This window comes from Neopsephotus bourkii, unplaced genomic scaffold (assembly GCF_033783945.1).
Source record: "Neopsephotus bourkii isolate Nb327-2 ecotype Australia unplaced genomic scaffold, CSIRO-AGI_Nbou_v1 NB_1600, whole genome shotgun sequence".
Classification (NCBI taxonomy): Eukaryota; Metazoa; Chordata; class Aves; order Psittaciformes; family Psittacidae; genus Neopsephotus; species Neopsephotus bourkii.
In genome coordinates, this window is record NW_026902076.1 from 4,393,972 (window position 1) to 4,420,354 (window position 26,383).

At 40.4% G+C, this 26,383-nt stretch overlaps 2 protein-coding genes across 3 annotated transcripts in view; both read right to left on the minus strand.

The window, feature by feature from the left end:
• Positions 1 to 26,383, minus strand: part of RCAN2 (regulator of calcineurin 2) — a 67,912-nt gene that overhangs the window by 16,558 nt on the left and 24,971 nt on the right. The window contains exon 1 of one of the 2 annotated variants that reach the window (XM_061372289.1): positions 22,434 to 22,867. The exons of the other annotated variant lie outside the window; for it this stretch is intronic. Coding sequence (XP_061228273.1) covers positions 22,434 to 22,520 — 87 coding nt within the window. The 5' untranslated portion in view covers positions 22,521 to 22,867. Of the gene's footprint in view, positions 1 to 22,433; positions 22,868 to 26,383 lie in introns of those variants that run through there. 2 annotated transcript variants of the gene reach the window in all.
• Positions 1 to 26,383, minus strand: part of LOC133222521 (24-hydroxycholesterol 7-alpha-hydroxylase) — a 104,048-nt gene that overhangs the window by 3,496 nt on the left and 74,169 nt on the right. The window lies entirely within an intron of this gene.

Sequence of the window (26,383 nt, forward strand, 5' to 3'; positions counted from 1 at the left end):
TTGGTTAGTTGATGGGAGGGACTATGATGAAGTATCCCAACAAGCACTGTAAAACATGACTGCCTGAATTAGCAAGTGAATTGGGCTCTGACACAGCAAGTTCCTGTGATGTATTTCCAAACATTTCTTTCATGAATAGCTCCATTGCTATTGTGTTAATTCAGGACAAAAGCCAAGGCCTAATTCAGTTCAATGGAAGTCTTTCCACAGACATCAGTGAGTGCTGGATTAGAGCCCTATAACTCAGAACACAAATTACATTTTATTATTCAGTGTGTTTACACTCATTATCACCCTTGTTACACATTTGATTTAGGAGATGGCTGCGATTTAAAACTTTCCTAGAGTTTTGCAGTCAAGGCTGCCTGGAAACCTCATAGCAGCCTTCCAGGATCTGAAGGGAGCCTATAACAGTGCTGGGGAGGGACTCTTCACTAGAGACTGTAGTGATAGGACAAGGGGTAACGGGTTAAAACTTAAGCAGGGGAAGTTTAAATTGGATATAAGGAGGAAATTCTTTCCTGTTAGGGTAGTGAGGCACTGGAAAGGGCTACCCAGGGAAGTTGTGAATGCTCCATCCCTGGCGGTGTTCAAGGCCAGGTTGGACAGAGCCTTGCGTTGCATGGTTTAGTGTAAGGTGTCCCTGCCCATGGCAGGGGGTTGGAACTTGATGATCTTAAGGTCCTTTCCAACCCTCACTGTTCTATGATTCTGTGATTCTAAATACAGCAAGCATTTTCCCCATTTTAGTTTTTCCTGTTCATTTATATGAAGATAATGCAAGGAACTAAAGGCATACAATAGAGAAACAGAGTCATAATTTACAGTTATAGAATCATAGAATAGTTTGGGTTGGAAACGACCTTAATATCATCTAGTTCCAAGCCCCCTATCTTGGGCAGGGACACCACACACTAGACCATCAAATATGTTTTTCTTGAAATTAGCTCTGTACCACATACAAATTTGCCTTTAAGAAATAAACTCATATCTCACAGTGGAATGTTGTCTGTTTACACATAGCCAGCTGATGAAATAGTGTAGATCCCTCATGTGGCACAACAAGAAAGATGGAGCTTGATAAAATGTTTGAAGGTGAGGCACTAAAGAGTCTAGGAACAAAAAAAGTCCACAAACAGCTCAGTAAGGAAGACACACATACCAGTTAATTCTAGAGGGGATAAAGGAGTTACTAAAGCAGTGCACATTTAAAAAAAACATAAAACTGCAGAAACCTAGAAAACCTCAGCTGGAAGTAATTTCAGGATTGGGATGTGTCAGTGCTACATAAAGGGTATTGCAATGACCTAGTCTGGGCATTTTGTATAGCTTTTCTCATCCAGGATTAAAGAAGATGGAACAAGCTGGAAAAGCAATGGAAGAAGACTTCAAGGATGATCAGAGAACTGCTGAGCATATCATGGGAGGTAAAAGTAAGTGATCCTACCTTGGGAAACAGTAATTAAGGTACGGTGTGTTTCCTGCTACATCTAAGTATAAGAAAAGCAGTAGATGAAGTGCAGGGAAATGGATTTTCTGAATTACAATAACCAACAGCACTGGTATGAAACAGAGACTTCCCATTAAAACGTTAAGGCTCCAACTGAAGTTATTTAGCATTAAACCTGTAAAATTTCAAAATGCCATTGGCCCAGGAGTAGCAAAAAGGGTAACTACTTTAGTGAAAGGGGCAGGAAGAAGATTACCGGACAGCAGTATGCGTTTCTGTAGCTCTGAAATAAAAAAAAAAGAAAAGAAAAAGGGCTCTGATTTGTAATCAGAATTGGGTTCACGTCAAGTGCTTTTAACATGTCTTTCACGAGCCACAGAAACCAAGCAAACAGCTTGATATAACTCCTACGTGAAAATATCTTAAACAGCAAGACCTCCTGCAAGTAGCCAATATAAACAACAGCCTAATCAATGATAAAATTCACTGCTTCTAAGAAGGTGAAACAGGAAACTTTGGAAGCACATATGGAAAAGCACTATTGATTTGCAGTTAACATTCCAGGAGTTCTGAAAAGGGAGGAAATACTTTAAATGGATTACGATGATGATCAATAAAGAGCTCCCATGGTCTTGTTCTTATGCCTTTATGAAGTGGCAGGAGAATAAATTACAGATTTATCATCCAGGGATACTAAGGCACAAGTCTCCAGGTCCTAGCTTTTTATTTTGCCTTTCACTGAAGGTAGCTGCAGCCAAGAGTGTGGCATCTTCCTACTCCCTCCTTACTGGTGGGATAGGATAGTATTTGAAGAAAATACGCAGAATGAATACTACCATCTGAATGCTGGTTTGAAGGAAGCTTCTTCTGTTATCAAAGGGGGCGTCTCATACAATCCCACAGGTGGAAACAACAACAAAAAATGCAGTAGCAAACTGTGCCCTTTCATCTCTCTGTCATTCGCCAGGGTACATTTTAAGATGGTAACATTTCTACATGTGAGAAACTTTGAAAGGGAGAAAAAAAAAAGTGGTTTTCACCTTCATACTCAGTGCAAAGTTCTGCTTGTCTCTTCCTGAAGCTGGATTAGAGCATTGAGATAGGCGTGAAAAGAGCTTGGGTTTATTTATTTGAATTATGCATAGCACTTCCAAAATTGCACAATAGTCTCAGTACACAAACAAATCAACCCAGATTTGCTACCCTGGTTCATGCCATTTGCTGTTCTGTGCTTGGCTTTCCGGTAGTTTTAAGGGGTGAAGGGTCAGATAAATTATGAGCCAAAGATTAAACAAAACTGTATAAGCCAAAATAAATTTTGAGGTTGAACTTTGAGAGGAACAGATTAAAAAACACATTAAATCTTGCTGCCTTTGGTTATATCATGACATATTTTCTTGCATTATTGCAATCCTGTGAATGTTAATGGGGGTCCTAATACCTTTTAGTTTTACTATGCAAAGAATACACATTTTGTATTCCAGAGGTGATGCCAAGTGACCTGGTTGCTCTGCTCCTTGCAGTGAACCAACCCTACACAGAAACCCAGTGATTACAAAGTGTGCCTGCACACAGCCCTGCCTCATGGCTCACATGTGCCTGTCATGTTACATGGGCTGCTTTGGAGGCCTCTGCACAGAACTTTTAGATCCTGAAGGCTGCAGTCAAGGTTTTCCACCATCATTTTGTGCCAAAATCATTCCAACAGCAGAAAAACTTGATGTAATGCTTACTGCTTACAGATATGGTGTCTTCCTCCAGAGACTTTGAGAAAGTACAACAGACATTGCACTGTGGTGTAGACATTTCCAATTCATCATCTCACAAAAACTTCTGACAAAAATAGATAGGAAACAGGAAGAAGCTTGGTAAGTTTTACCTCACACCACGACTGAGGCAGTAAGAGCCATCCCTCCCTACCAGTCCTCCTGCACAAGGACAAGTCCACCAAGGCATGATAGCACTGCAGCACTGCAAATGCCCTGGTGAACAAAATAAGACAGACTTGTCTCTTGAAAAATCAGCTGAACTAAATAAATTCCTGTTCAGCTTCCAACTCACCAGAACAACAAAAGGTACAGAGATAATATCTACCCCAAAGCTTAATGGAAACGGCATTCACATTTCAGAAGAGGCTGACAAATGGCAGGGGCACAGAATTTTGCTGCATTGCCTTTTCTGTTTTTAACCAGCTCACATCTCTGTTTACCTCAATGTGACGCACATTCCTCCTGCTTAGCTCCACTGATCTGGAAACCAAAGGCTCCTTCAAGATGAAATAAATTGTTCCTGTGGCAATGCCAAGGGGGTGATTTAATATAGTTTGGAGACTTCTCAATTCAATTTCACACCCAATGACTGAGCTAAAAGAAAAATCCACATTTTACGTTTCTTCTTTATAGGAGCACTGCTATTTTACTGTATCACCAGAAACAGCTTTTCTGAGCATCCCATATTTGAAGTACTCCAGTTCCAGATGCTGCATTAGCTCACTGAATGCTGGAAGTGCTCTTTCAAACCAGCTGGCCAAATGCACATTATGTGACTATATCTATTAGTTTCGCCCCCAGTGCTAGGGAGCATTCTATAGAAACATCATTCTTTGTTCTCAGAGAAGCTACTTCTGAATTCTGTGCTGGCTAGCATTTTGTGCAACATCACTAGATACTTTGTTTTTTTCTTCTCGAATCATATTTGTCAGAGTAAAAAAAAGGCAAGAACAAAGATCTGTGAAGGATTTAATGCAATTTCTGTTTTCCAAATAGCAGCCTTACATTTTAGCTTAAGAATGATAAAAATAACGCTTATAATGAAGCCATGAAGAAAATGATCAGACAGTCCTGGAAAAAAAAAAAAAAGATCTTTTTATGTTTATTTTATTTTAGGAATTCACACAATAACTGTGTAGATAATTTATTCAGTGAGCTCCAAGGAGCTCATCTGCATTGGATTTAAGAATATCCATAGTATCAATTTTATTTTGTTGCTGCAAACATTTAAGCCCATCAATTAATTGGTAGCACAAGGAACAAATTATTGTGTATATGTTTAGCCTGTTCCAATAATTCCTAAAGTTCCTATTATTATAATCTGGCAAACAAAACTAAGGAAGAAAAACAACCTTAATTAGTTTTTACCAGTAGCTATGTTTCTGTCAATAGGGGTGTTCCAAGGAGCAGATCTCTAGAGCAAAACAGTTGGTGCTGAGGACTTTCTGATCAGGTTCTGTGGTCTGAATGCCCATTAGCAGTTGGAATACATTAGGCACATTACTGGAGTGCACGTTCTGTATTAGTTTCATCTGAAAGACATCCAGTTCATGAGCTGCTCTGGGATGTGGACGTAAAGCACAGTTTATGGAGATCAGGAAAGCTGCCTCATGAGAACCCCCAACTCGGACTAAAAAAGCTAATGTAGACGCAAGCCAGGATCTCTCATCAGAGCAGTTGGTGGCATTCCTGGAAAAGCCAAAAAAACCACAACCAAATTCAAATGCTAGGGGAAAGAATAAATAAGGGACTGGTAGTGAAACTGGCGCAGGGAACGAGGATTAAAGTTATGCATTAGCTGTGGGAAAAATATTCATACTAGCTGTATAAACTTAGGGGCTGTAAGAAAAGCCACATAAAATTCCATCTTCTTATTATGCTATTTTTTATTGATCTTTGGCAACTCAAGTTTCATCTCCTTAACCCTTCTGATGTATACTACTCTCTTCCTCTGTGTGATGACACTGAGGAGAGGACAAACTGACTCGTAGTCACAGTGCCCACTTACAGGCAACCATGGGAGCAGAACCAGTGTTTACGTAACTCATTCAGAAGCATTTTACTTCTATAAGCATGCAAAACCCCAGTGAGAGCAGCTAGAAAGCTCAACCCCTTAAAAGTCTGTTTATTGAGCCTGTTGAAGTGTCAGGGGGCACCTCTGTTGCTGTCAGTGATGCAGAACTGGGACCTCACTGAATGGAATGCTAAATGCAAAAAAGAAATACAATAAAGAGAACACTAAGAGCTGAGAAACTTTGTTTTATTTATACTCTTGGAGCTGCAATGTTGTAAACTATAAATAAATGCATGCTATTGCTTCCCTATTCCTGTCTCAACTCAGTTAAACTAGAAAAATCAACAAGAAAAAGCCATGGGACAGTTCAAACAAATAAAATGCTTGCTTTACCCATTCCTGATTTACTATTTTGCCTACAGTGATCAACATTTGGAGCATTTCAGCTGTTTCTCATCACAGTCACGGGGAATGCTTTTCCCCTCCCTCTCCCCCAACAACTGCAGACTGCACTAACACAGCTAGAAACAAACTTGCCTAGATTGAGGACACTGACAATTTTGAAAGTGACTATTAAAAACAAGTCAGAGAGCACAACAGAATCTAATCTCATGCTCCTCCAGAAATGTTATTTAACTAACAAAGTAAGGCATGAGGGAAAACTATTAACCCACCAAGACACATTCTCAGAAGCTTAGTACAAAAATCACTGCTGAAACGTAGCTTCAAAGGAAAAGAGCCTACCTGGAGACAAAAATGTAGAAGTCAGTTTTCACTCAAGGTGCTGCTGCTAAATGACACTTGTAAGCCTTTAGATGAATACCATTGACCAAATCTGAGACCAAGACCAGTTCCAGCTGAACCTAGGCTCTGTCAGGAGTTTAGAAAACAAAGGGGTCTATTCTGAAACTCACAACTCAACAGGAGGATGTCCTTATTCCCTGTATTTCTTCCATTAGATGTAAACTGTTGTCGGAGACTGATCTGCTTCAGCCTTACCCAAGCTCCTTTAAGAGTTTAGAAAGCAAAGGGGTCCAGTCTGAACCTTGTGACTCAATGGGAGGGTCTCCTTTACCCTTTTCATCCTTGATCTCTATAAAAATCATTTTAGCTTGATTCTATCTCGATTTTCCTTTATACATTATATTAGACACGAGTTATTGACTGAGTCTGAGAGGAGGGAGGGTCTCCCTTACCCTTGGTGTCTTTGGTCTCTGTATCAATCATCTTTAGCTTCATTTTACAATTTTCCTTTGAATGCTTCATCCATAAATAACAAAGTGAACCCTGCCATCAAATTCTGTTAAGTCATGCTTTTATAAATCATATTAAAACTGCTCTTCCTAATACCTTTGATGGTTGTTCTTTAAGCAACCCTAAACCACTCACTTTGCAACAGCACCTCTGCCCTAAAACATTAAATAAAGCTATTCTCTCTTGCCTTTCTCCTTGCTACTGCAGCCCACACTCAGTGGGCAGAATCTGCAGTGCTGTGACCAGTGTCTAACGCTTTGGTTGTACTATTTGACTGTTTCTTATTCTTGCCAGTCTGTCTCGACCATCTGTCATTCGCTGTCTTACACTTCATTTGCAAATTACTCAAGCAGGTCTGTCGTCTGTCTACATTTGAACAGCTCGAGAAGCTGCAGCCTTTAAGACTAGAGTCTGTCTGTACAAGGATACATCAAGGTCAGTGATACGTGATCTCCAGCTGAGTGACTGAATGGAGTCTGTTGCAAACCTACATAAGCTACATGTGAATGGTGTTTCAGGCTTAATGGTATACAAAAAAAGTATCGGTATACAAAAAAAGTACCAGAAATAAACATGTAAGGAAGAGGTAAAAAAAATCCCCAAAACACTAAGGAAAAAAATCATCATTGGGCTGGAAAAGAGTAAAAGTGTGCATAAAGGGAAGTTTTTGCTTCTCGATGTAACAAATAGAGGCATATGGGAAACTCCTTATAGGATCCATTTTAGACATATTCTGACCTATTCTGCCTCTCGTACATCCAGCACAGCACGGGTGATGGAATAAGCGCACACTGGTCACACTGCAACACACCAGAACTGAAGGCAATTAAACCAACACATGCAACTAAACCAAATTTTACCCTGATGGCTGCCTAAGGATTTGAGGGTGCAGGGTCACATGAGAGATGCTTACACCACAGCACAGCTTTCTGCATTTTGCCCTTGGTTAATACAGCAAAGCCCTTCACATCCCACTAAACAACAGAGATCAATACAATTTTCTTAATAGACATTAACTTGTTCTAGTTTCTAATTTCACTTTAAAATAGAGAAATGGTCTAAGTGGGAAAAAATAGATAAAGGAAGAGGAAAATAAAGTGAAATAAACAACTTTAAAGCATAGTTCAGAAACTATGACAGCTCTTTTAAACTGAGAAGAGGTCCAGAAAAAAATGTGTTGAGTTGCTGCAATATCTTAAGCAAAACTATTTCCAGAAAAGGCTCTTATGCTTCATGAAAGCCTCATTCTGTAGCTTGCCAGTGAAAACCCACCTTTATCATCAATTCTCTATGTACATTTTCTTTTCATACTGTTTTGCTCTATATAGTCCTTCCTTCATTAATTGTTTACAAAAAAACATTTGAGCTTGATACATTTATTTGAAGGGGAAAAAAGTCCTATTTTTATTATTAGAAAGAATATAGATTTTCCTCACAACAGGAACTGTACTGTCAAAAATAGAAAGACACCAGTGCATGTATATATATTTTTATATATGTATATTTAAAAAGAGGATAACTACAAGTAACAGTGCGTTCTTCCTACCTTCAAATGGCAGAACTTCCATAGACCTATTTATACCCTGCACTGAAAGAGGCCACTATAAAAGACTGCACGTATATCATTCTCCCACACTCACCGATTTGGTGCCCTCAGAGGAGCTATAATCTGCGGGGTACGATTGCTCTTAATGCTGTTACCACTCTGAAAAGTTGAACTGTGAACTTGATTTTGCAGATCATGGCAGAAAATGGATGGAAAGTATCTGCATAAAGAGAGATAATACACTCATCCCTCCATGCTGCTTCTATACTGTCACTGTAACACTAATTTCAGGCCTGTCCTACAAAATATTGAAGATGCTTTCCAGTTTGAATAAGCTTCTGTGACAAAAAAATGTGCTTGAAACATTCTTACACTTAAGAGAGGCTGTCTTCTCCCCCATCAGAGGTCACGGTCTTCAGAGGACTTCAGGATCCCAAGCATCAAAGAAATGCCATACAGTAGCCTACCTGCCTAATTAAAAATCCAGCATATTTTCATTTCCAGTATAAACCACAATGCTTAATTAGACACTAACAACTTTACAGTGCTATAGTACCTAATGAAATCAAGAATTTAGCAATTTTCAGAAAACTGGGCTTGTGCAGGCCAGAAGAGGAGTTTTAGTTGGCAAGCAGCCTCACAGCACCAAGTGGTTACTGAGAGGACAGACCTGGTCTCTGTAACAAGTACATAAGGGCAGTAAAAGAAGCAAGTTTTTATCTGCCTCAACAGCCACTAGTACTGTCCACTACCAGACAGAGTATAGGCAAGGGCATTTCAGTCTTACAGTGATATAATTGTTTTATTAGGCAGATGGAAGAAACCCCAGGGTGAAAAAGCAAATATTCCTGACCAAACTGCTCTCATGTCATTTTTCAACCAACTGGATGATTTCCAGTTGGCACAGATTTTGTTTAGAAACAAGAACTGGAAAATAGACTAATCCTATCTTACAGCTAAAAACAGCACTGCTCTTTATCAAAATCATTTTCATTTCCTGATGTGAAAAATTTATCAGTAACAGCATGATATTAAAAAGATACTGGACTGGCATCATGAAACTGAAGCCACTCACCATAGACATTGCCCTCTTACCGACTGCTCTGGATACCAGCAAGCCCAGTGGCTGGTGAGCAGAGTGGTAACTGCATGCATTTTTACCCATTTTATGAAAAGTAAAAAAGTAGGACATATAAAAATAATTAGTACTCCACAGAGACCAGTTTCTTGCCCTGTGGCACTTTTTGACGCTGCCTCTGTGTCAAAGAACAGTGTGTGCCTTGAAAATGCCATCATGGGAGTCTATAATGTGTTTATCTGCAGTGTTGGAGGCAAATGTGTAAACTTGAGAACTCTGGCTTTGAGGACAATGAGATTTTAAAGCACTGCTTTGGTGCAAATAGATTCTAAGTGACATGAGAAGACATGGGAATATCAATTTTAGGGGAACCAGTCAGTCAAAATAATGGAATCACAGAATAGCTTGGGTAGGAAAGGACCTCAAAGCTCATTCTGTTCCAACCACCCCTGCCATGGGCAGGGACACCTTCCACTAGACCAAGTTGCTTCAAGTCCCATCCAGCCTGGCCTTGAACACTGCCAGGGATGAAGCAACCACAGCTTCTTTGGGCAACCTGTGCCAGTGCCTCACCACCCTCACAGTAAAGAACTTCTTCCTGATATCTAATGTAAATCTACCTAAATCTAAAATAAAAGGAAGCAACCTGTTCGCTACTGAGGTTACATCTTCCAGACCACTCAGCCTGATGCATGGGCTATACCTACAAATCTCTATGCTGCAGAAACAGTGCCAATTGCAGCCTTAAGAACAGAATTTACACTTTTCAATTAGACTGAAATTGAAAACTGTGTACCTCATAAGTTTGGGATACTAGTATATAATTAAGAAGGACAAATATCAACTACAAGTTAAAATTTCATCCTAGAAGTCCCTCAGCAGAGCCCATGGACTCTCTAATGGACACTCAAATCAGAAACACAGTAGATATGGACTTCCTATATATATATAAGCTTCAAATTTGATGGAAAACATTTAGGGAAGAATAACTCAAAAGAGGTTGAAAGTAAGGGTACCTTCCTATAGATAGGTGGTCTCAAAATATAGTAGTTCAATATATACCAATCTGCAGCTACTATCAGCCACTCTATTTTACACACTGGTGCACACTCCTATTAATTATCATTTTACCACATTTATAACAATTATTTATTCCCAAAATAAATTCTCCTTATCCAAGACCTTTTCTTTATGAAATACTTCAGGTCCATTTGCTCTGCTTCTGGCTCACTATAAAACCACATGAACTATAAAACAGAATAATACAGTTAAAGCTTTAGCAGAAATTTTTGCAAACACTGAGCCAATGACACTAAAGAATACTCTGTACTGTTGTTTCCTAGGATGCAGTATGCATTGAGTACTCTTCTGTTTCAGGACTGCCACACTATGCCAAGCAAATGTTTTTCTTCAGCAACACTTAGTGACACCAAACTCCTTTCACTACCCCAAGAAATATCTCACTAATCTCGGAGTTAAAATTTCGGCCAGGTAGCTTAAATCACTACAGTTTTATCAGTGGTTTCAGTCTAGTTATCTGATACAAAAGCAAGATATAGATATCTGAGCATGTTTCATCTTTATTCATTTATTTAAAGAATTCAGACAAAAATGCATCAACTTTCCAAACCTCTAAAAATAAGTACGCCAATAATTTACTGCTAGTATAAGCAGCATACTTATTACAGTTACGGCCCAGCATCTGGCATCGTTCCCAGCTGTTGTGATTAATAAGAATTTTGTTTAATTCAGTGATTCTCAGATTACGGTTCAAGGACTAGCAGTCGCCTGCAGAAAGCTTCCTGGCTGTACAGCCCTGGAATTCCTCTAATATAATCAGGTGTTTCTAAAGATAAAGGTACTTACTACTACCTTTCACACTTCAGTGGTTTTCTTCTTAGGATCTGTGAACAAGATGGCAACATGAAATCTCATTTTTAGACAAAAAACGTGCATCTGTAAAGTATAACCAGCCTCAAGAGACAAACATCGCACCAGCACTGGCCAGTTTACTTAAACTGACCCGCAGCCACATTAGCACGGAAACCAAACCAGGAAACCACCACTCAACAGGGCTAATGCACCCAAGAAACCACAACAGTATTCACAACTTGAGAGCTTTCAGTCATCTTGACAACACGGCCAGAAAGCAGCAGGTCAAGGGAGGTATTCTGCCCCTCTACTCTACTCTCATGAGACCCCACCTACAGTACTGCATCCAGCTCTGGGGGTCTCAGCACAAGAGGGACATGGACCTATTGCAGCGAGTCCAGAGGAGGCCAAGATGACCAGAGGGATGGAACTTACAAAGTACTTACAAACTTATTTCCAAAATTTAAGTCAGATAAAATACCTATAATTATCCAGACCCTTCTTCCCCTCCTCCATTCAAATAGAAATGCTATTTCTTTCTAACAGCAGTCTCTCTGTAACCTATGAATTCTCAAAGATAATTTCAAATGGTAGCAAGATTATTTCAACTGTATACTAAAGCATTCTTTGGTAGATTTTATCAGGTCCTGTACACTTGAATAACTGTCTTATCTCTGCATTTTTAGGAGTTTATCGCTGCGCTGGCCACTACTAGAGTTGGGTTTTTTCCTATTAATTTAGCTGCTTATTAGTCAAGCAGTTTATATAACACTGTTCATTATGCATCTTGCTGTTAATGGATTTGCACATTGTTTTCCTCTCACTTTTTCTGCATCACCAGATTTTCCTTGTTCCTATTTAAATCCTCAGTTAATTGAAATCAATTTTGTAATTTTGCTCACTTGGTTTTCACTTTATATATAAATCCTTAAACTGCTGCAAAGCAAATGTTGTATCTGATCTAGCCACAACAGTCTTCTAATGTATGTCCCATCTGTCCTTTGCATCAGGACAGATAATCTCCATTATGCATTCAACAGTGCCTCCTTAAACGCTAGCTCCCATGCACTCCTCAATCTCAGATAATCATCTTAGGAGACACTATTTACCAGCTCCATAAAGGTGCTGAAAATGACTTTTTAAACATAATAATTTTCCTTGTTCATCCAATCTCAGACTCTCTTCATTTCAAAAGCTTGCTTCAAAATAACTTTCACCAAAAGTACTTGACATTATTAATTTCTTAATTGCCAAGATCAAAATCAAGGCTCAAATACAAATTAGCTACCCCCACTTGCTGAAAAGAGTGAGCCCAGAACATAATTTATCGTGTCTTACTGTATCCCTTCTTGTTTGGATACTTCCAACAATTCAGAAATTACTGGGTTTTATTTCTAGTATCATCTACCATACTGGACAGAAACAACAAGGGAAAAACACCCTTCCTTCTTGCATTTTAGAAGGATCCAACAGAAATCAAGACAGAGAAGGTCATGATCCTATGATAAGGTAGGAATAAGATATATTAAAAGGGCAAAGATTTTTTTTTGGTAGGGTTTACAAAATAATTTCTGTCTTACACATGCATATGTAGCTGAGTCTAGCTGCATTCATTCCTTTAATTCCTTGTAAGACATAAAACAACAACAAGTTCTGAGGAGAAGTTGAGAACAGCAGTAGCCCACAGTAACAGTTCAAAGGGATTTTGTTACGTGGAGGTGGAATGGAAGCCTGTTTCCAGACAGCAGAAAGCTGTCAAGATTAATGTACCTAAGGTTTCAGTGATGCTAACAGCTGACTGGTGACAGTTTTTGTCACAAAGTCCTCCTGTTCTTGACCACCACTGAGTTTTGTCAGCATCTTGTGTCAGCTTCTGCTCTCAAAATCCTTAAATCATTCCACTACACCATGAGAAGTCAAAATCTTCTGTTCTTACCTGGGTCTTCCATTAAGCATTCCTGTTTTCATAAGTTCTCCGTCCATCCTAACTTCTCTGCCTCTGCCACCACTCAATCGTAAGGCCTGCCACAACCGACCTCCCTGCCCCAGCCTCTACAAGAGTTTTCTCCGTTCTTGGTCTTGCACCACAGAGGCACTTTTGATGGTGGAAAGAAAACCCTATCGTCATAGAGGCTTCCCTCCTCTGAAACTCCTTCCTCATTTCAGTCACCTTTTTTGATGACCAACTGCTTTCCTCCTCCTCCCTCGGGTTAAAACCACAGCTCAGAGGACTTCGCACCTATGACCTGCTCTTTAAAGATAAGTGCTTCTTTTGATGTTCCCCTTTGAGGGAGAAAGGCCATTTCTTTGAGGGAGAAAGGCCATTTCTGATGGTGGGTTGATTTTGGGTTTGGGTTGGTTTTGGTTTGTTATGTTTTTATCAGCACAAGCAAATAAAATAATAATGCCCAAAACAAAATACACACACCCCAAACAAACAATACCCAGGTAAAAAGGGCACATATCAAACCAACAGCTACAGAGAAGTGGTGCTTAAAACAAATTTGCAGGTATAGTTCTAACTATTTAGACAATGCAAAAGTCTGTATTCTTATTGGTTATTGGTTTTCCCTGAGAACCATGGAAAAGCAACCAATACTGAAGGTTCCCAGGCAAGAGAATACACACCAAAGGACGATGAATACTTGAAGCTGGTAAAGCTGGAATAAGACTTATACAGCAAATGAAACAATCATAATCTTATCTACTCTATAAATGGAATTTCATTTCAGGAGAGGATCAGCAGCTCTTTTACTACAGTTTGTTCATCTGCCTGCACACCAGCACATCCGACCTACAAGGACAAATGAGATTTTGCAAGGTTACCACCACTCTGGGCATGACATGGGTATAACACAGCAGAGCTCACCACAGTGCTTGATTCAGCTGTTTGAGTGCCTCCACCTTTTATGGCCAGTTTATCAAGATTACTCACCACAATATATGAAGCAGACAGATACCTCTCCAAGTGACAAATTGAGCTGAAGAAATTACTGCATACAGCTGCCTGCTGATCCTGCTCTGAGCCAACAGGTTCACTGTGTTTCCCAGCTCAGTGATTGTTATTTCAACAGATAGGACTATCTGGTGCTGCAAAACTGGAGGATTTTTCATGCTGCAGTACATTTCTCTGCCAAATGTGAAGCCATGCTGCAAGATAAAGTCCATCTCTCCATCCAGATGCTGTCACAACCTCAGGCAGATTCTGAAAGGCAGCAAGGTTGGACTAGTTTCAACCCCTCTCTTCCCTTCCCAAAACAGACAGGAACTAAGCAAAGCTCCTTGTTGTCTGGCTAATGTCTACAGCTCAAACAGCATTTGAGGCTGAACAACTACAGAACCTGATACATTCTGATCCACTTTCCTAATCACAAAACTTATTTCCTGGTTCCTTAGTTCTCCGTCTGCAAATGAGAACACTTGGAACTTTCTGTGTACAACACCACTTTGAAGTTTTTCAGCAACTCTGGGAGTACAGAACAGACTGCCATAGAGATGCTGCTGCACGCCCCCCAGCTCTGCAATGTGCTGTGCAAAGGTCCCAAAAGGACAATGAGGCTGTTGACTCCTTCAGAGCTGCAACAACCAAGGGCTTCTCCTTGATTCAGCACCAACAGATTCCAAATGGGGGCAGTTAAATGCATCACAAGAACACTGATGCTGTGAGAAGATGACTTGTGCTTTCAGGAATTAACATGAACAAAGCAGAAATCAGCCTGAATTATAGAGGGAAAGCATAGGCTGGAAACAAACTCAATGGCTTCATGTGCATTTTAGAACCACTGTCAGTGAGGAAAAAAAAGGGAGAAGTTTGTGCTTGGCCTGAAAAAAACCCTGCATATATAATATCCTATACTGAGGGCAGCTAAGCTGTCACAGAATCATAGAATAGTTAGGGTTGGAAAGGACCTTAAGATCATCTGCTTCCAACTCTGCTTCAAGTATTAGAAGCAGCAACTGAGGCTCAAATCTATGATCTACACCAAAGAAGAGTCAAGACTCAACACTAAGAAGTCAATAAAAACAGTTACTTTAAGGAGGGTTAGACAGTAGAGACTCAGAAATCTCCCATGGAGAAATTTGAATTCAGTTGGCATTTAGAAGAGGGTGCACATTGACAGCCATGTCAATGGGGAAGCATTCAGAAGTCTATGCACAGAGTCCTGGCACCACTATAAATATGTGGAAGGAAAACACAGAATCCTGCATCAACTAAGCACTGACTAGAGGCTGAGCTTAGCAAGTTTCTGGCCATCAGCAGCTTGTGTGTTAGTCAAAGGTTTGATAAACTATGGTACTCTTCTTATTCAGCATCTCTTCACCAAGGAAGAATTCACTGCTCAAGATCACACTGTCATGGTTGTTTGCATTCTAGCATATGATCAGGTAATATCTTCCAAAGCAAATATGTTGTTTAGCACATGAATGGTCAAAACTAAGTAGATTATTTAGTGCCTTTGGCAGAATCACTCTTAGAAAATATTAAAGAACTGTCCAATCACAAAGCACAGCCATTAGTCTATGTGCAAAATAATGCATTAAAGAGGTACACATAATAAGGTTGGTGCAGACCTCTGCCCTAAAACTTGAAACTTCTCTCGGTATCAAAGCTTAGATCGCGCTATGAAAGAACCAATGGTACCAGAAAAGCTTGAGACAAAACACTGCACATACACATTACCTGCAGAGATGAATGAGGCTAGCTACTAGAGACATGAAAACAACATGTCTCTGAAATGCTTTTTTTAAGAAAACCACAAAGAATTTGGGTATTTCACCTCTATAGGCTCTTCTGGGAATTCTAAAAAAAATAATTGCCAAAAAACCTCAGTATCACACTTGCATGTGTATTAAAAGTACCTCAGTCTATAGCTATACTGATTAATTCCTCAAATCTGCTGAAGAAAATCGTCATCTCTTTATTGCTCCGTACATAGGTTGGGCCATTTATCAGCATAATTGCAAGCTCCCTCTTACCTTATTAACTGCCTTGGATTAATGCTGCATATTCTAGCAATGCATTCTAGCTGTTACTTATTTTCATTTGATGACAAATTGCTGATTGTCTTGTTATCCTTATGAAAAGGAAATATCTTCATGTGGCTTCCAACAGAAAGGAGGACAAACAGAACATAAAAACCTCTGACTTGTTCTGCTGTTCACTCTGTTAGTATTAAAAGGGTGAAGAATGAGAAACAGAAAGTGTGCCATATTCACAGGTGTGTAAGCACCTGCAGCTGCAACTGACCTCCAGTGAAACAGCAGCGTTCCCTTCTGAGTCAAGAAAAAAGCAAACACAAATCACTGGAGGTAAAAAAAAAAAAAAAAAAAAAAAGGCAAATACCAGTAACTGAAGGTTAAAAAACCAAAATCATTGAAGGTTAAAAAGGCAAATACAAATAACTGAAGGTAAGCCTAAAGGCACACCATGACACTTAGAAGTCTTACAACTGTATTACTTCTTCTTTGGAGATCTTTTAAGGAGCTCACTTGCCTTCACATGGGGCTGTTAGAAAGACAAAGGCCAATTTATTCCTGTTAACACCGGTTTCCAGTAGTGCTTCAGTCTGCAGCAGCACTGAGTGCATGAGCCCCAGGTTTGCTGGCTCAGAGTCTCTGGGCACTGACACTGAAGCCGTGCAGCAGGATCTATGTGCTGGAAACAGCACTACATCTGGGAAGCTTTGAAGAACAGAGTGAACAGGGCTACCATGACACTGAAAGCAGAAGGTCTCTGGACAGGTACCTGCTTATTTAGGTCCTAAATATTTCTGTTGCTTTGCAAATTTTTTCATATTTAGAACATAGCAACTACTATGATATATATATATAAAAATAGAGATATTACAAACCTCTTAAAGGTGATATCTTTTATCTTTCTAACACCCTTATTATACATCAGTTATACCAACATTACAGCTTTTTGAAAGCTAGAAAAAGAGGTTGCATTTTGCTCTCCAAACCAAACAATCCTATTTTAAAAGCATTATTACAGGTGGAGTAAATGAGCAAGAAAGCTAAATGTTTTCATTCTTCATCTTTGTTACTTACTCTAAATGAAGACAGACAGCAAGCAGAGATCAAAAGACATATGTATTTCTCAAGCAGAACTACTGGATCTTGAAGATTTCACAGATGCAACATTATTTGCAAATAGAAAGAATTATCAAGAGCAGGAAATACTAACAGAAGTTTAAAAGCAATCCTTTCAAGCCATCAGGGTATTTTTTGTAGTCATGCTGCTGTTTGATTTCCTCCTTATGCTCCCAGTCTATGGAGTCTTATGACTGAGCAACTGTCTTCCCACAAATCAAGCTCATATGACTAAGGAGAAGATTTTGAAGAAAAGAAACCCTGAAACTTTCACAAGAAGTCATGATGTTTGCCACTGGGCAGCTGGCAGCATCCAGAGGGGCAGCAACACTCCTCCAGCTTGCTTCACTTAGAATCATAGAATAGTTAGGGTTGAAAAGGACCTTAAGATCATCAAGTTCCAACCCCCCTGCCATGGGCAGGGACACCTCGCTCTAAACCATCTCACCCAAGGCCTTGTCCAACCTGGCCTTGAACACCTCCAGGGATGGAGCATTCACAACCTCCCTGGGCAACCTATTCCAGTGCCTCACCACCTTAACAGGAAAGAATTTCCTCCTTATATCCAATCTAAACTTCCCCTGTTTAAGTTTTAACCCATTACCCCTTGTCCTGTCACTACAGTCCCTAATGAAGAGTCCATCCCCACCATCCCTATAGGTCCCCTTCAGATACTGGAAGGGTTCTATGAGGTCTCCACACAGCCTTCTCTTCTCCAGGCTGAACAGCCCCAACTTTCTTAGCCTATCTTCATACAGGAGGTGCTCCAGTCCCCTGACCATACTCGTGGCCCTCCTCTGGACTTGTTCCAACAGTTCCATGTCCTTTTTATGCTGAGGACACCAGAACTGCACACAATACTCCACGTGAGGTCTCAAGAGAGCAGAGTAAAGGGGCAGGATCACCTCCTTCGACCTGCTGGTCACGTGCCTTTTGATGCAGCCCAGGATACAGATGGCTTTCTGGGCTGCAAGCACACACTGAAGCTGGCTCATGTTCATTTTCTCATGGACCAGCACCCCCAAGTCCTTCTCCACAGGGCTGCTCTTCTCTGCCCAACCTGTAGCTGTGCCTGCGATTGCTCTGACCCAGGTGTAGGACCTTGCACTTGTCATGGTTAAACTTCATGAGGTTGGCATCAGCCCACCTCACCAGCGTGTCAAAGTCCCTCTGGATGGCATTCCTTCCCTCCAGCGTATCAACCGAACCACACAGCTGGGTGTCATCAGCTTGACTCTAATCTTGGAGCACTTGAACTTTAAACCTCAGAACATCTTTGTGAATGAGCCACTTTCACAAATTGGAGGGTTTTGTAAGTGGAGAGCAAAACCCACAAGAACTTCACATGTTTTTGCCCTCTAGACTCAGAGGTTTAGATACAATATCAGCCTGCTAAAACTCTCAAAGGCAACTGCTGGGCAATGACTGATCCCCGAACCATCCATCCTGAACAACTAACATTATCAGTGTGCTCACTAGAGCGTCTGAACTGAATAATGAGTTTACAGATTGACAGACATCCCACTCCAACTGGAATTAATCCTCCAAAGCAATACAGTCAACACAGTGAAACTAGTTCTCCTATTCCCTTTTGATGCCTGGCTCATGTCCACATTGTTTTTCCCCTGCATTAAGATAATGGTCCTATCCACATTACTTTACATTATTCTCTTCAGATACAAATTCAATCGGTCTGGATCATAAATATTTCTTCTCTGTTACAATAGTGCCTTGTAGCCCCAGTCATACCTTAATGCCAAGAGGAACAGTGCATATGAACTGAAGAGAGAACATGAATTATGAATAATATATGACTATCTTACTTAGATTAAGAAGTGTAAGTTTAAATTCTCTTCCACAGTTTCAGTGATGTCTGTAATTTCTCTATTAGAAACAAGGAATTCATTAATTGATTGCTTATGTAACAAAGATCATTACATAAAATTATCACCTAGAGGCACTGACAGAAGAATTGTAATTATCCAGGTGAACGTCAAAGCAGAACTGCACTTTGTGAGTTCTATGGTTGCCTTCTCACCTCTGCTGCTCCCGATACACAAACCCGATATAGTTAGCAGCATGTTGATTAGCCTGACCCTATTTTGAGATTATAAAAGACAATTCCAAGCAGCAGCTGATCAAAACCAGAAGGCCTGCTGGATGAATTCACGGATGGTAAACCAACGGTGTCAGTGCTGCAGGCCAGCTGCCAGTTTCAGGGCATCCAAACAAGCGTGTGTTTGCTGAAAGGATGAGCCATTCACAATGCTGAAACTAAAAAGCTTTGCCTTCAGTACTAAGTAATCACTCGCAGGCCAAATGGAAAAAAGAGTATTTCTGAGCTGTATGCCAGATGCTAAGAGCCTACAGAATAAGGTCACTTCCACAGGTGGAAAAGCATTAATAAGACAAGCCACTCAACTCGGTCTCAAGCCCTGTGCCAAGCAGCAGGTGTTCCTTTTCTGTGTGAGAATCCTCCAGCACTTCTCTTGAGGAGCAGCAAATACAAGGAGTGACCATTGCCACCTGCTGTGAGAGCTCCTGCTCCACAGCCCCAACACAAACCCTGCTCTTCCAGCACAGGTCTGGCAAATGGCACAGCTCCTCTCCAGCCACTCACCACAAGCAGGACTCAGTACAGCCAGCATCTTTCTGTGGAGCCCCACATCAGTTCTAAACCTACATTGAAATGAAAGCCATCTATGCTGCAGGCAAATCTAAACCACAATCCTTGCTCACATTAGAGAAGTACTTCTACAGTGCTAATAGCTCATTTTAGGAAATCTCACCAAGCAACACACGTATCATGAAATCTTTAATACATATGTTCTACCACTGAAGGAACATTTCCTTCGCACTGCCAGAAGGCTCTCTACAAAAACAACTTTCCCCTGCATGAAGAGCTGTATAGCAGAAGACAACTGGAAGGACAATAGCCTAGATTTCAGTTTTCAGTAGTACTTGTGCCTCCCAGTTGGCCTGCAAAAGGGCTGGGCACTACTCATAGAGTCATAGAACTGTTTGGGCTGGAAAGGACCTCAAGATCATTTAGTTCCAACCCCCCCTGCCATGGGCAGGGATGCCTCACACTAGGTTACATTGCCCAAGCCTCATGGGAGAACAGGGGAAGGGGAGATGGCAGGATTGCTGTGCTTGCTTTTGCTCTTTTACTTCAGTTTCCACATTAATCTCTTCTCAGAAATAGCCTCCTCCCTTTTTGGACTTAAACCTTGCTGTTCTCTTTATCCTGCCAAAGTCAACACAAACATTATCATATTGACAGTGACCATTCTGTCAACAAAAACCCAACACCTTGAAGTGAACCCCTTTTGCAGTCAAATAAAACCACTGTATTTCGCTGCAGTTCTCCTAGGAGTGAGTAAAGAGCAGCAGATGTCTCCACCTTTGGATTATCAGCAGTGCTGAAACTTTGACAAAGGGGATGCTACACTACAGCCTGCTGTGTAGCAACTGGGGCAGAGAGCAGGGCTGGCGAGGCTCGAGCACGGGCAGGAAGTGCGCTGCGGCAGCACTGCACGCAGCCTCCTGCAGCCAAGTTTGGGTACAACTAAGTGAAAATTAGTCTGCAGTGAGCTGTGGGTCACCAAGGACAGGCTGCTTCTAGCATCTAAGCCAAACAACTTCAAAATAGACTTTGCGTCTAAGCTGCAGTGCAGTCTGCAGTGCAGTCCCCATTGGAAATGTACCCAAAGTCTTTGCACTCAACATTTTAATTCAGACATCAGTAAACAAAAGACAAATATAAAGGCAGTTTTAACTACAAGTAATGAAAAGGATTACAATTTCTGTAATGTCTCTGTAACCCTTTTGTTCTCTTTTACCTGTGTTCCTGGGCCACACTTTCCAAATGCTGCAGCTTAAATCAGGCTCATCTAAGTCTAACCAAAGTCAATGGAAGGCTTTCTGTTGATTTCATGGAAACCAAAACTTTGCTTTTTCATTGCTACTGTCATGAATAAGGATACAAGAGATCACTACAACTCGAACATCTGGCACAGTCTTACACTGAACGTCGAAATATCACTAAAAGACAGTCGCTCCAGGTACAAACTCATCTCAGCACAGGTAACTCCTCAATGAAAATATGTATATATATTAAAAAAAAAAAAGGGGAAAAAAAAAGGAATAAGCAGACAAACATTTTACTACTTCAAAACACTACAGAAAACATGTCCCACTGCAGGCAAGGCTGCTCACCTGAACCATTCCTCTAAATCCAGTTTTAAACTGTTAAGAAAAAGCTTTTTAAATTAAGAAGAATCTCTTGCTGGCAACACAAAAGCATCTGCACAAAGTACACATGAAAGCACCTGGTAACAAATTAACAGGGAAATAAACCCCATAATGATCTCTTGCAAATAAAAGTGGTTTTATTTCCAGATACTTCCATTAGCTTCAATGTTTGACTCAGAATTAAACAGCACAGGGATTCAAAATTTGACCTCCAATTAAATCCTTTTCTTCACTGTTCCATTTTTTCAATACTAAGAGCAATCAGATTAGGAACTAGCATTGCCTGTATCTTTGTCCTTTAAATAAACTGCTGGATATCACTGTATTATGCCTATGAGCTCTTTCACATGATCTGTGAAAAGCATACTTAAATATTCCTCTTTCAAACTTAATTTGCAGTGATTTTCTTGAAGCAATATGAGAATAAAAGAAGATAATTGATTTCAACAGTAAGCAATTACACACAATGACTTTTCTATAGCAATTGTCTAATTAAGAGACAATTAAGAACCCACCATATCAAGCCTTTGATTTAAGCATTACTTCTCAGGTATTCATAAGATATGCAAGATGCACAACTTTCTGTATTCTGTTATATTGCAGATTCACCAAAATACTAGCTCCAAACTTTTAACCCTTCACAAAAAAAAAATTATACTTGTACACATGATCTGGATCCAAAGGAAAGAAACAGCTTCTGTTCAACTGAGTAAAAATACGTGAGGATTATCAACATCGATAAATAACATCAGTGGCAAGGCTGACACTGGGCTAAAAATATCTCACCAAAAGTAACAATGAATGGTTTGTTATGAGTATGAAACATGCATATGCACAGATGTCAGTTACATAACCCATTTCTTATATCATTAAAGAGTAAACACCAGCCTATTCTTTCAGCTTATGAAAACACAGTAAAAAGCAGCCACATTTCTCTCCCATATTCCTCTCCCCTAATTAACAGGTTTTTTTAACTGCATGACTTTTACTACTGCAGCAGAATCACATCTGCCTCCTTAGTCTGAATTGCTACATATAAATGCCTATTGCTCCCAAAGGCTTTTCTAAGAAGCATCCGTAACAAAAGAATTGTAGGTGCATACCTTAACCTCTTGGTTGGCAAAAACCTCCACATCAACCCCACAGGCAACCAGAGTGGAGACATCACAGTCCATGCTACGGGCTGGCATCCCCCTCTGTTGTACACAGAGTTAGGCAACCTCAGAGTTACAAATGATTAGAAGGAAAAAAAACAAATCTTCAATTCAGTATTGCAGTTGAACAGTCCAAGATCCTGTTTCAATGCTGACAAGAACTGCAAGCTTCCGACACAAGCTCTTTGCACTTAACTGAGTTGCTCCTTGCTTTTCCCCCGTACACCCACCAACTGAGCAGGCACAGCATAGTAACAGCGCTATTCCATCTCTCATGGCAATGACATCACCACAAAGACTGACATAAGCTAAATCTATTTTTTTCAACCCTTTTATCTCTAGGCAGCACAGCGGATCAAATTGAACATGATTATGTGCTAAATCTGAACTCGGACTAAATCAATTCAAGCAGCGTTCACTGGCAACTGAGTCATAGCTGTTGTTTCAGCTGAGTGCTTATGTTGGCAAAAAAGATTGCCTGACACTGAAAGGTCCGCTCTGAGTGTAAATTAACCCAGCATTCAGCGCCACTAAGCTCAAGGTAATGTTTGTTATACTGCAAAACCTACAGCAGAGTACTAATAAAAAACCCTCAAAGAAACAACCAGCAAAACCCTTAGCATTCTGTTTTTAATAGCTCTAACTCCTCCTTTTTAGTAATGCACGCTTCATAACCCCACACATGAGATCATCATAGTCCTATCATCAGGAGTGATCAACATACTGCAAATGTGATCCCAGTGCTTAGATATACAAGTTGAACTGTGACTCATCTTCAGAAAGATCAGAGGCATGTATGCGTGTGATTTGGAAGTCAATTGCCCTTCAAAGAACAGAACATGAAAATTTCCCTTGAAAATAGGACTTTGCACTAGACAAACCTTTGTACCATCTGTCCTCAGAGCTGCTCCTCCATGAAGGTAACAGTATTCAACTGAAAGAAACAGATTTAGAAAGGGGAGATGTTTTACACCTGCTGACTCAGTGGTCTGTTTATTCTTTGCCATTTTATTTTTTTATGATAGAAATAAAATACCTACAAATTCAGGAATTATAAAGGTGGATCTTTATCCTGGACTTCACTATTTTTCTCAGAAGCACAGACTCACAGAATGGTTTGGGGGCTGGAAGGGACCTTCACGACCATTCAGTCCCTGCCCCCTGCAATGAGCAGGGACACCCTCCCCTAGACCAGGTTGCTCCAAGCTCCGTCCAACCTGGCCTTGAACACTTTCAAGGATGAAGCAACCACAGCTTTTCTGAGCAACCTGTACCAGTGCCTCACCACCCTCACGGTAAAGAACTTCTTCCTAGTATCTAATCTAAAGCTCTGCTCTTTCAGTTTAAAGCCATTCCCCCTTGTCCTATACCTGCAAGTCCTTGCCAAAAGTCCCTCTCCAGGTTTCTTGTTGGGCTCTTTAAGCACTGGAAGCTGCTCCAAAGTCTCCCTGGAGCCTTCTGTTTTTCAGACTGAACAAGCCCAGCACTCTCAGCCTGTCCCCATAGCAGAGGTGCTCCAGCCCTGAGGATCTCTGTGGCCTCCTCTGGACTAGCTCAAGCAGGTCCACATCCCTCTTGTGTTGGGGGCCCCAGAGCTCTAATGTTTTATTTTGTGACCCATAAATTACTTTTAATTGTTGCAGGCCTAGAGATGACATTTTTTCCTAAATCAGATTAACAGGTGGAATTAAAATATTTATTGATACAAACCTAGCAGCAGCACATAGCTCAATGTAAGAGACTGTTCTGCTCAAGTCCGTTTCACTGACAGATACTGCAGCTTTTACCATGGTTCTGTGATGCTGCACATCGTTTGCTATTGATCCTTTAACTAGGTTGCCTAAAACTGTATCAGATACATACGCTGAACTGTGGTCAGTTTGGGCTGCAGACTACCACACCCTTAGTGAACTTCAAAATCAAGACATGTGGAGAAAATATATCAAATTCTTTGCATCAAAACTGTGCATTCAGACACCTAAAAGCAGAAGTGGCTCCAGATCAGACTCAAGCCACCCAGCTTCTTTCCTTACTCTTTTTGCCAGCACTGTAACTGGTAAGTGTGGGGCATTCCAGATCAGGTGGTAACAGAACAACCTTTGTGGAGTAACCCACCCTTCACCCCTGTGAGCTGGCAGTAGGGTTAGATGTTGATACAGAAAGGGTGAGATCTCTTATCAGAACATTCTTTCCCAAGTTCTGTTAAATTAATTTCCCACTTTTTATCTTGCTTTTATAGTAGCCCCCTCACCAGTGCTCACAAACTAAGATCCAGAACCAGGACACAAACACATCCCAGCAATGATGTTACAAACCAACAATATACCAGTCAACAGCCACGGACAGGGTAGTACAAGGCAGCAAGTTAATCAAATGCAGTTTATCATGATAATCAACTGTTTCGCACACCAGCAACTTAATCACTGTCAAGCTTTTTCATAAACCACAGGAAAAGAAAGAAATTTGAAGTTAACATTTTTGTGTATGTTTAGAGGAACTTTTATTCGTATATTTCAATCACAGAATATCACATCATAAGGAACCTCAAGGATCATCTGGTGCAACCTTTCTAGGCAAAGTATGGCCCAGACTAGATGTCCCAGCACCCTGTCCAGCTGAATCATTAAAGTGTCCAGTGCTTGGGAATCCACCACTTCCCTGGGGAGATTATTCCAATGGCTGATTGTTCTCATTGTGAAAATGTTTTCTCTTGTATCCAACCAGAGTCTCCTAAGGAGTAACTTGTGCCAATCACCCCTTGGCATTTCCATGGGACTCCCTGGAAAAAAAAGGAATCTTCATCTTCTTTGTAGTCACTCTTTAAATACTGGAACATGGTGACAAGGTCTCCCCTGAGACTTCCTTTCTCAAGGCTGATCAAACCCAGCTCTCTTAGCCTTTCCTCACAAAGCAGGCTTCCTAGTCCTCTGGTCAGCAATATCCGAGCATCGTGTATATGTGATATTATAGAAAAAAAAAGCCCTAAAAATGCCTGGTTGAAGTTCCAAGTGGGCAGGATTGGAAAAATCATAAGATTTTTCATGATTAGTTAGTAAGGAGTTATGAAAGACCTGGAAGGAATCACTGAAAGCAAAGACAAGTCACATACATCTGAGCCTAATGAAAGTTTTAGCAGAAATGGACCAACAGGATGAAAAGCTGAAACAAATGTTTGAAAAAGGAAAAGATCAAGAATGAGATGGTAGGGATCCTTTAAGGTCTAAAACAGCATCCGAAGTGAAAGTGAGGCTTGTCCTAAGTATGGTTTCATAGCAGTGACAGAAAAAAGATCTTACAGTATAGAGCTACACTGAACAGTTCCATCAGAATTTATTTCCTTTTTTCATTTTTAAAACTGTCACCTATCAGTTTCAATTGCCTTTCTCCTTAACCTTCTTATGAAAACTGGTATGCGGTATGCAAACTGACCTGTTCCACATCATCATCATTCTTGCACGTCTACTTTAATCTTCAAAACAGAAACACTGAAATTTTCCCACTCCATCTGAGTAAGGAAACCGTACTGAGATCACAATTACTTTTCATTTCTTGTTTCTTGCCTAAGCACAACCTATTTTTTCCCGAGCTCACTAGGCTATTTTAGTGAGCTCTTTACAGAGACAACCTATTTGGATTTTCTTCTTGAAAACAATGGTTAAATAGCAGAAGAACTCTACAGAGTGTCTGTACTTCAACTTATGTCTTTCAACATCATATTCTGTTTATTACTACTCATTTCTCATTTGAAATCAAGACATAATCCTATGGGAGATATTTTATCAGAGCACTCTACAATTCCATATTGTGTCATCTAAGGTTAATAAAAATAATATCAGATAGTAAGTTTTTCACTATGAGTGTGCTGAGGCACTGGCACAGGGTGCCCAGAGAAGCTGTGG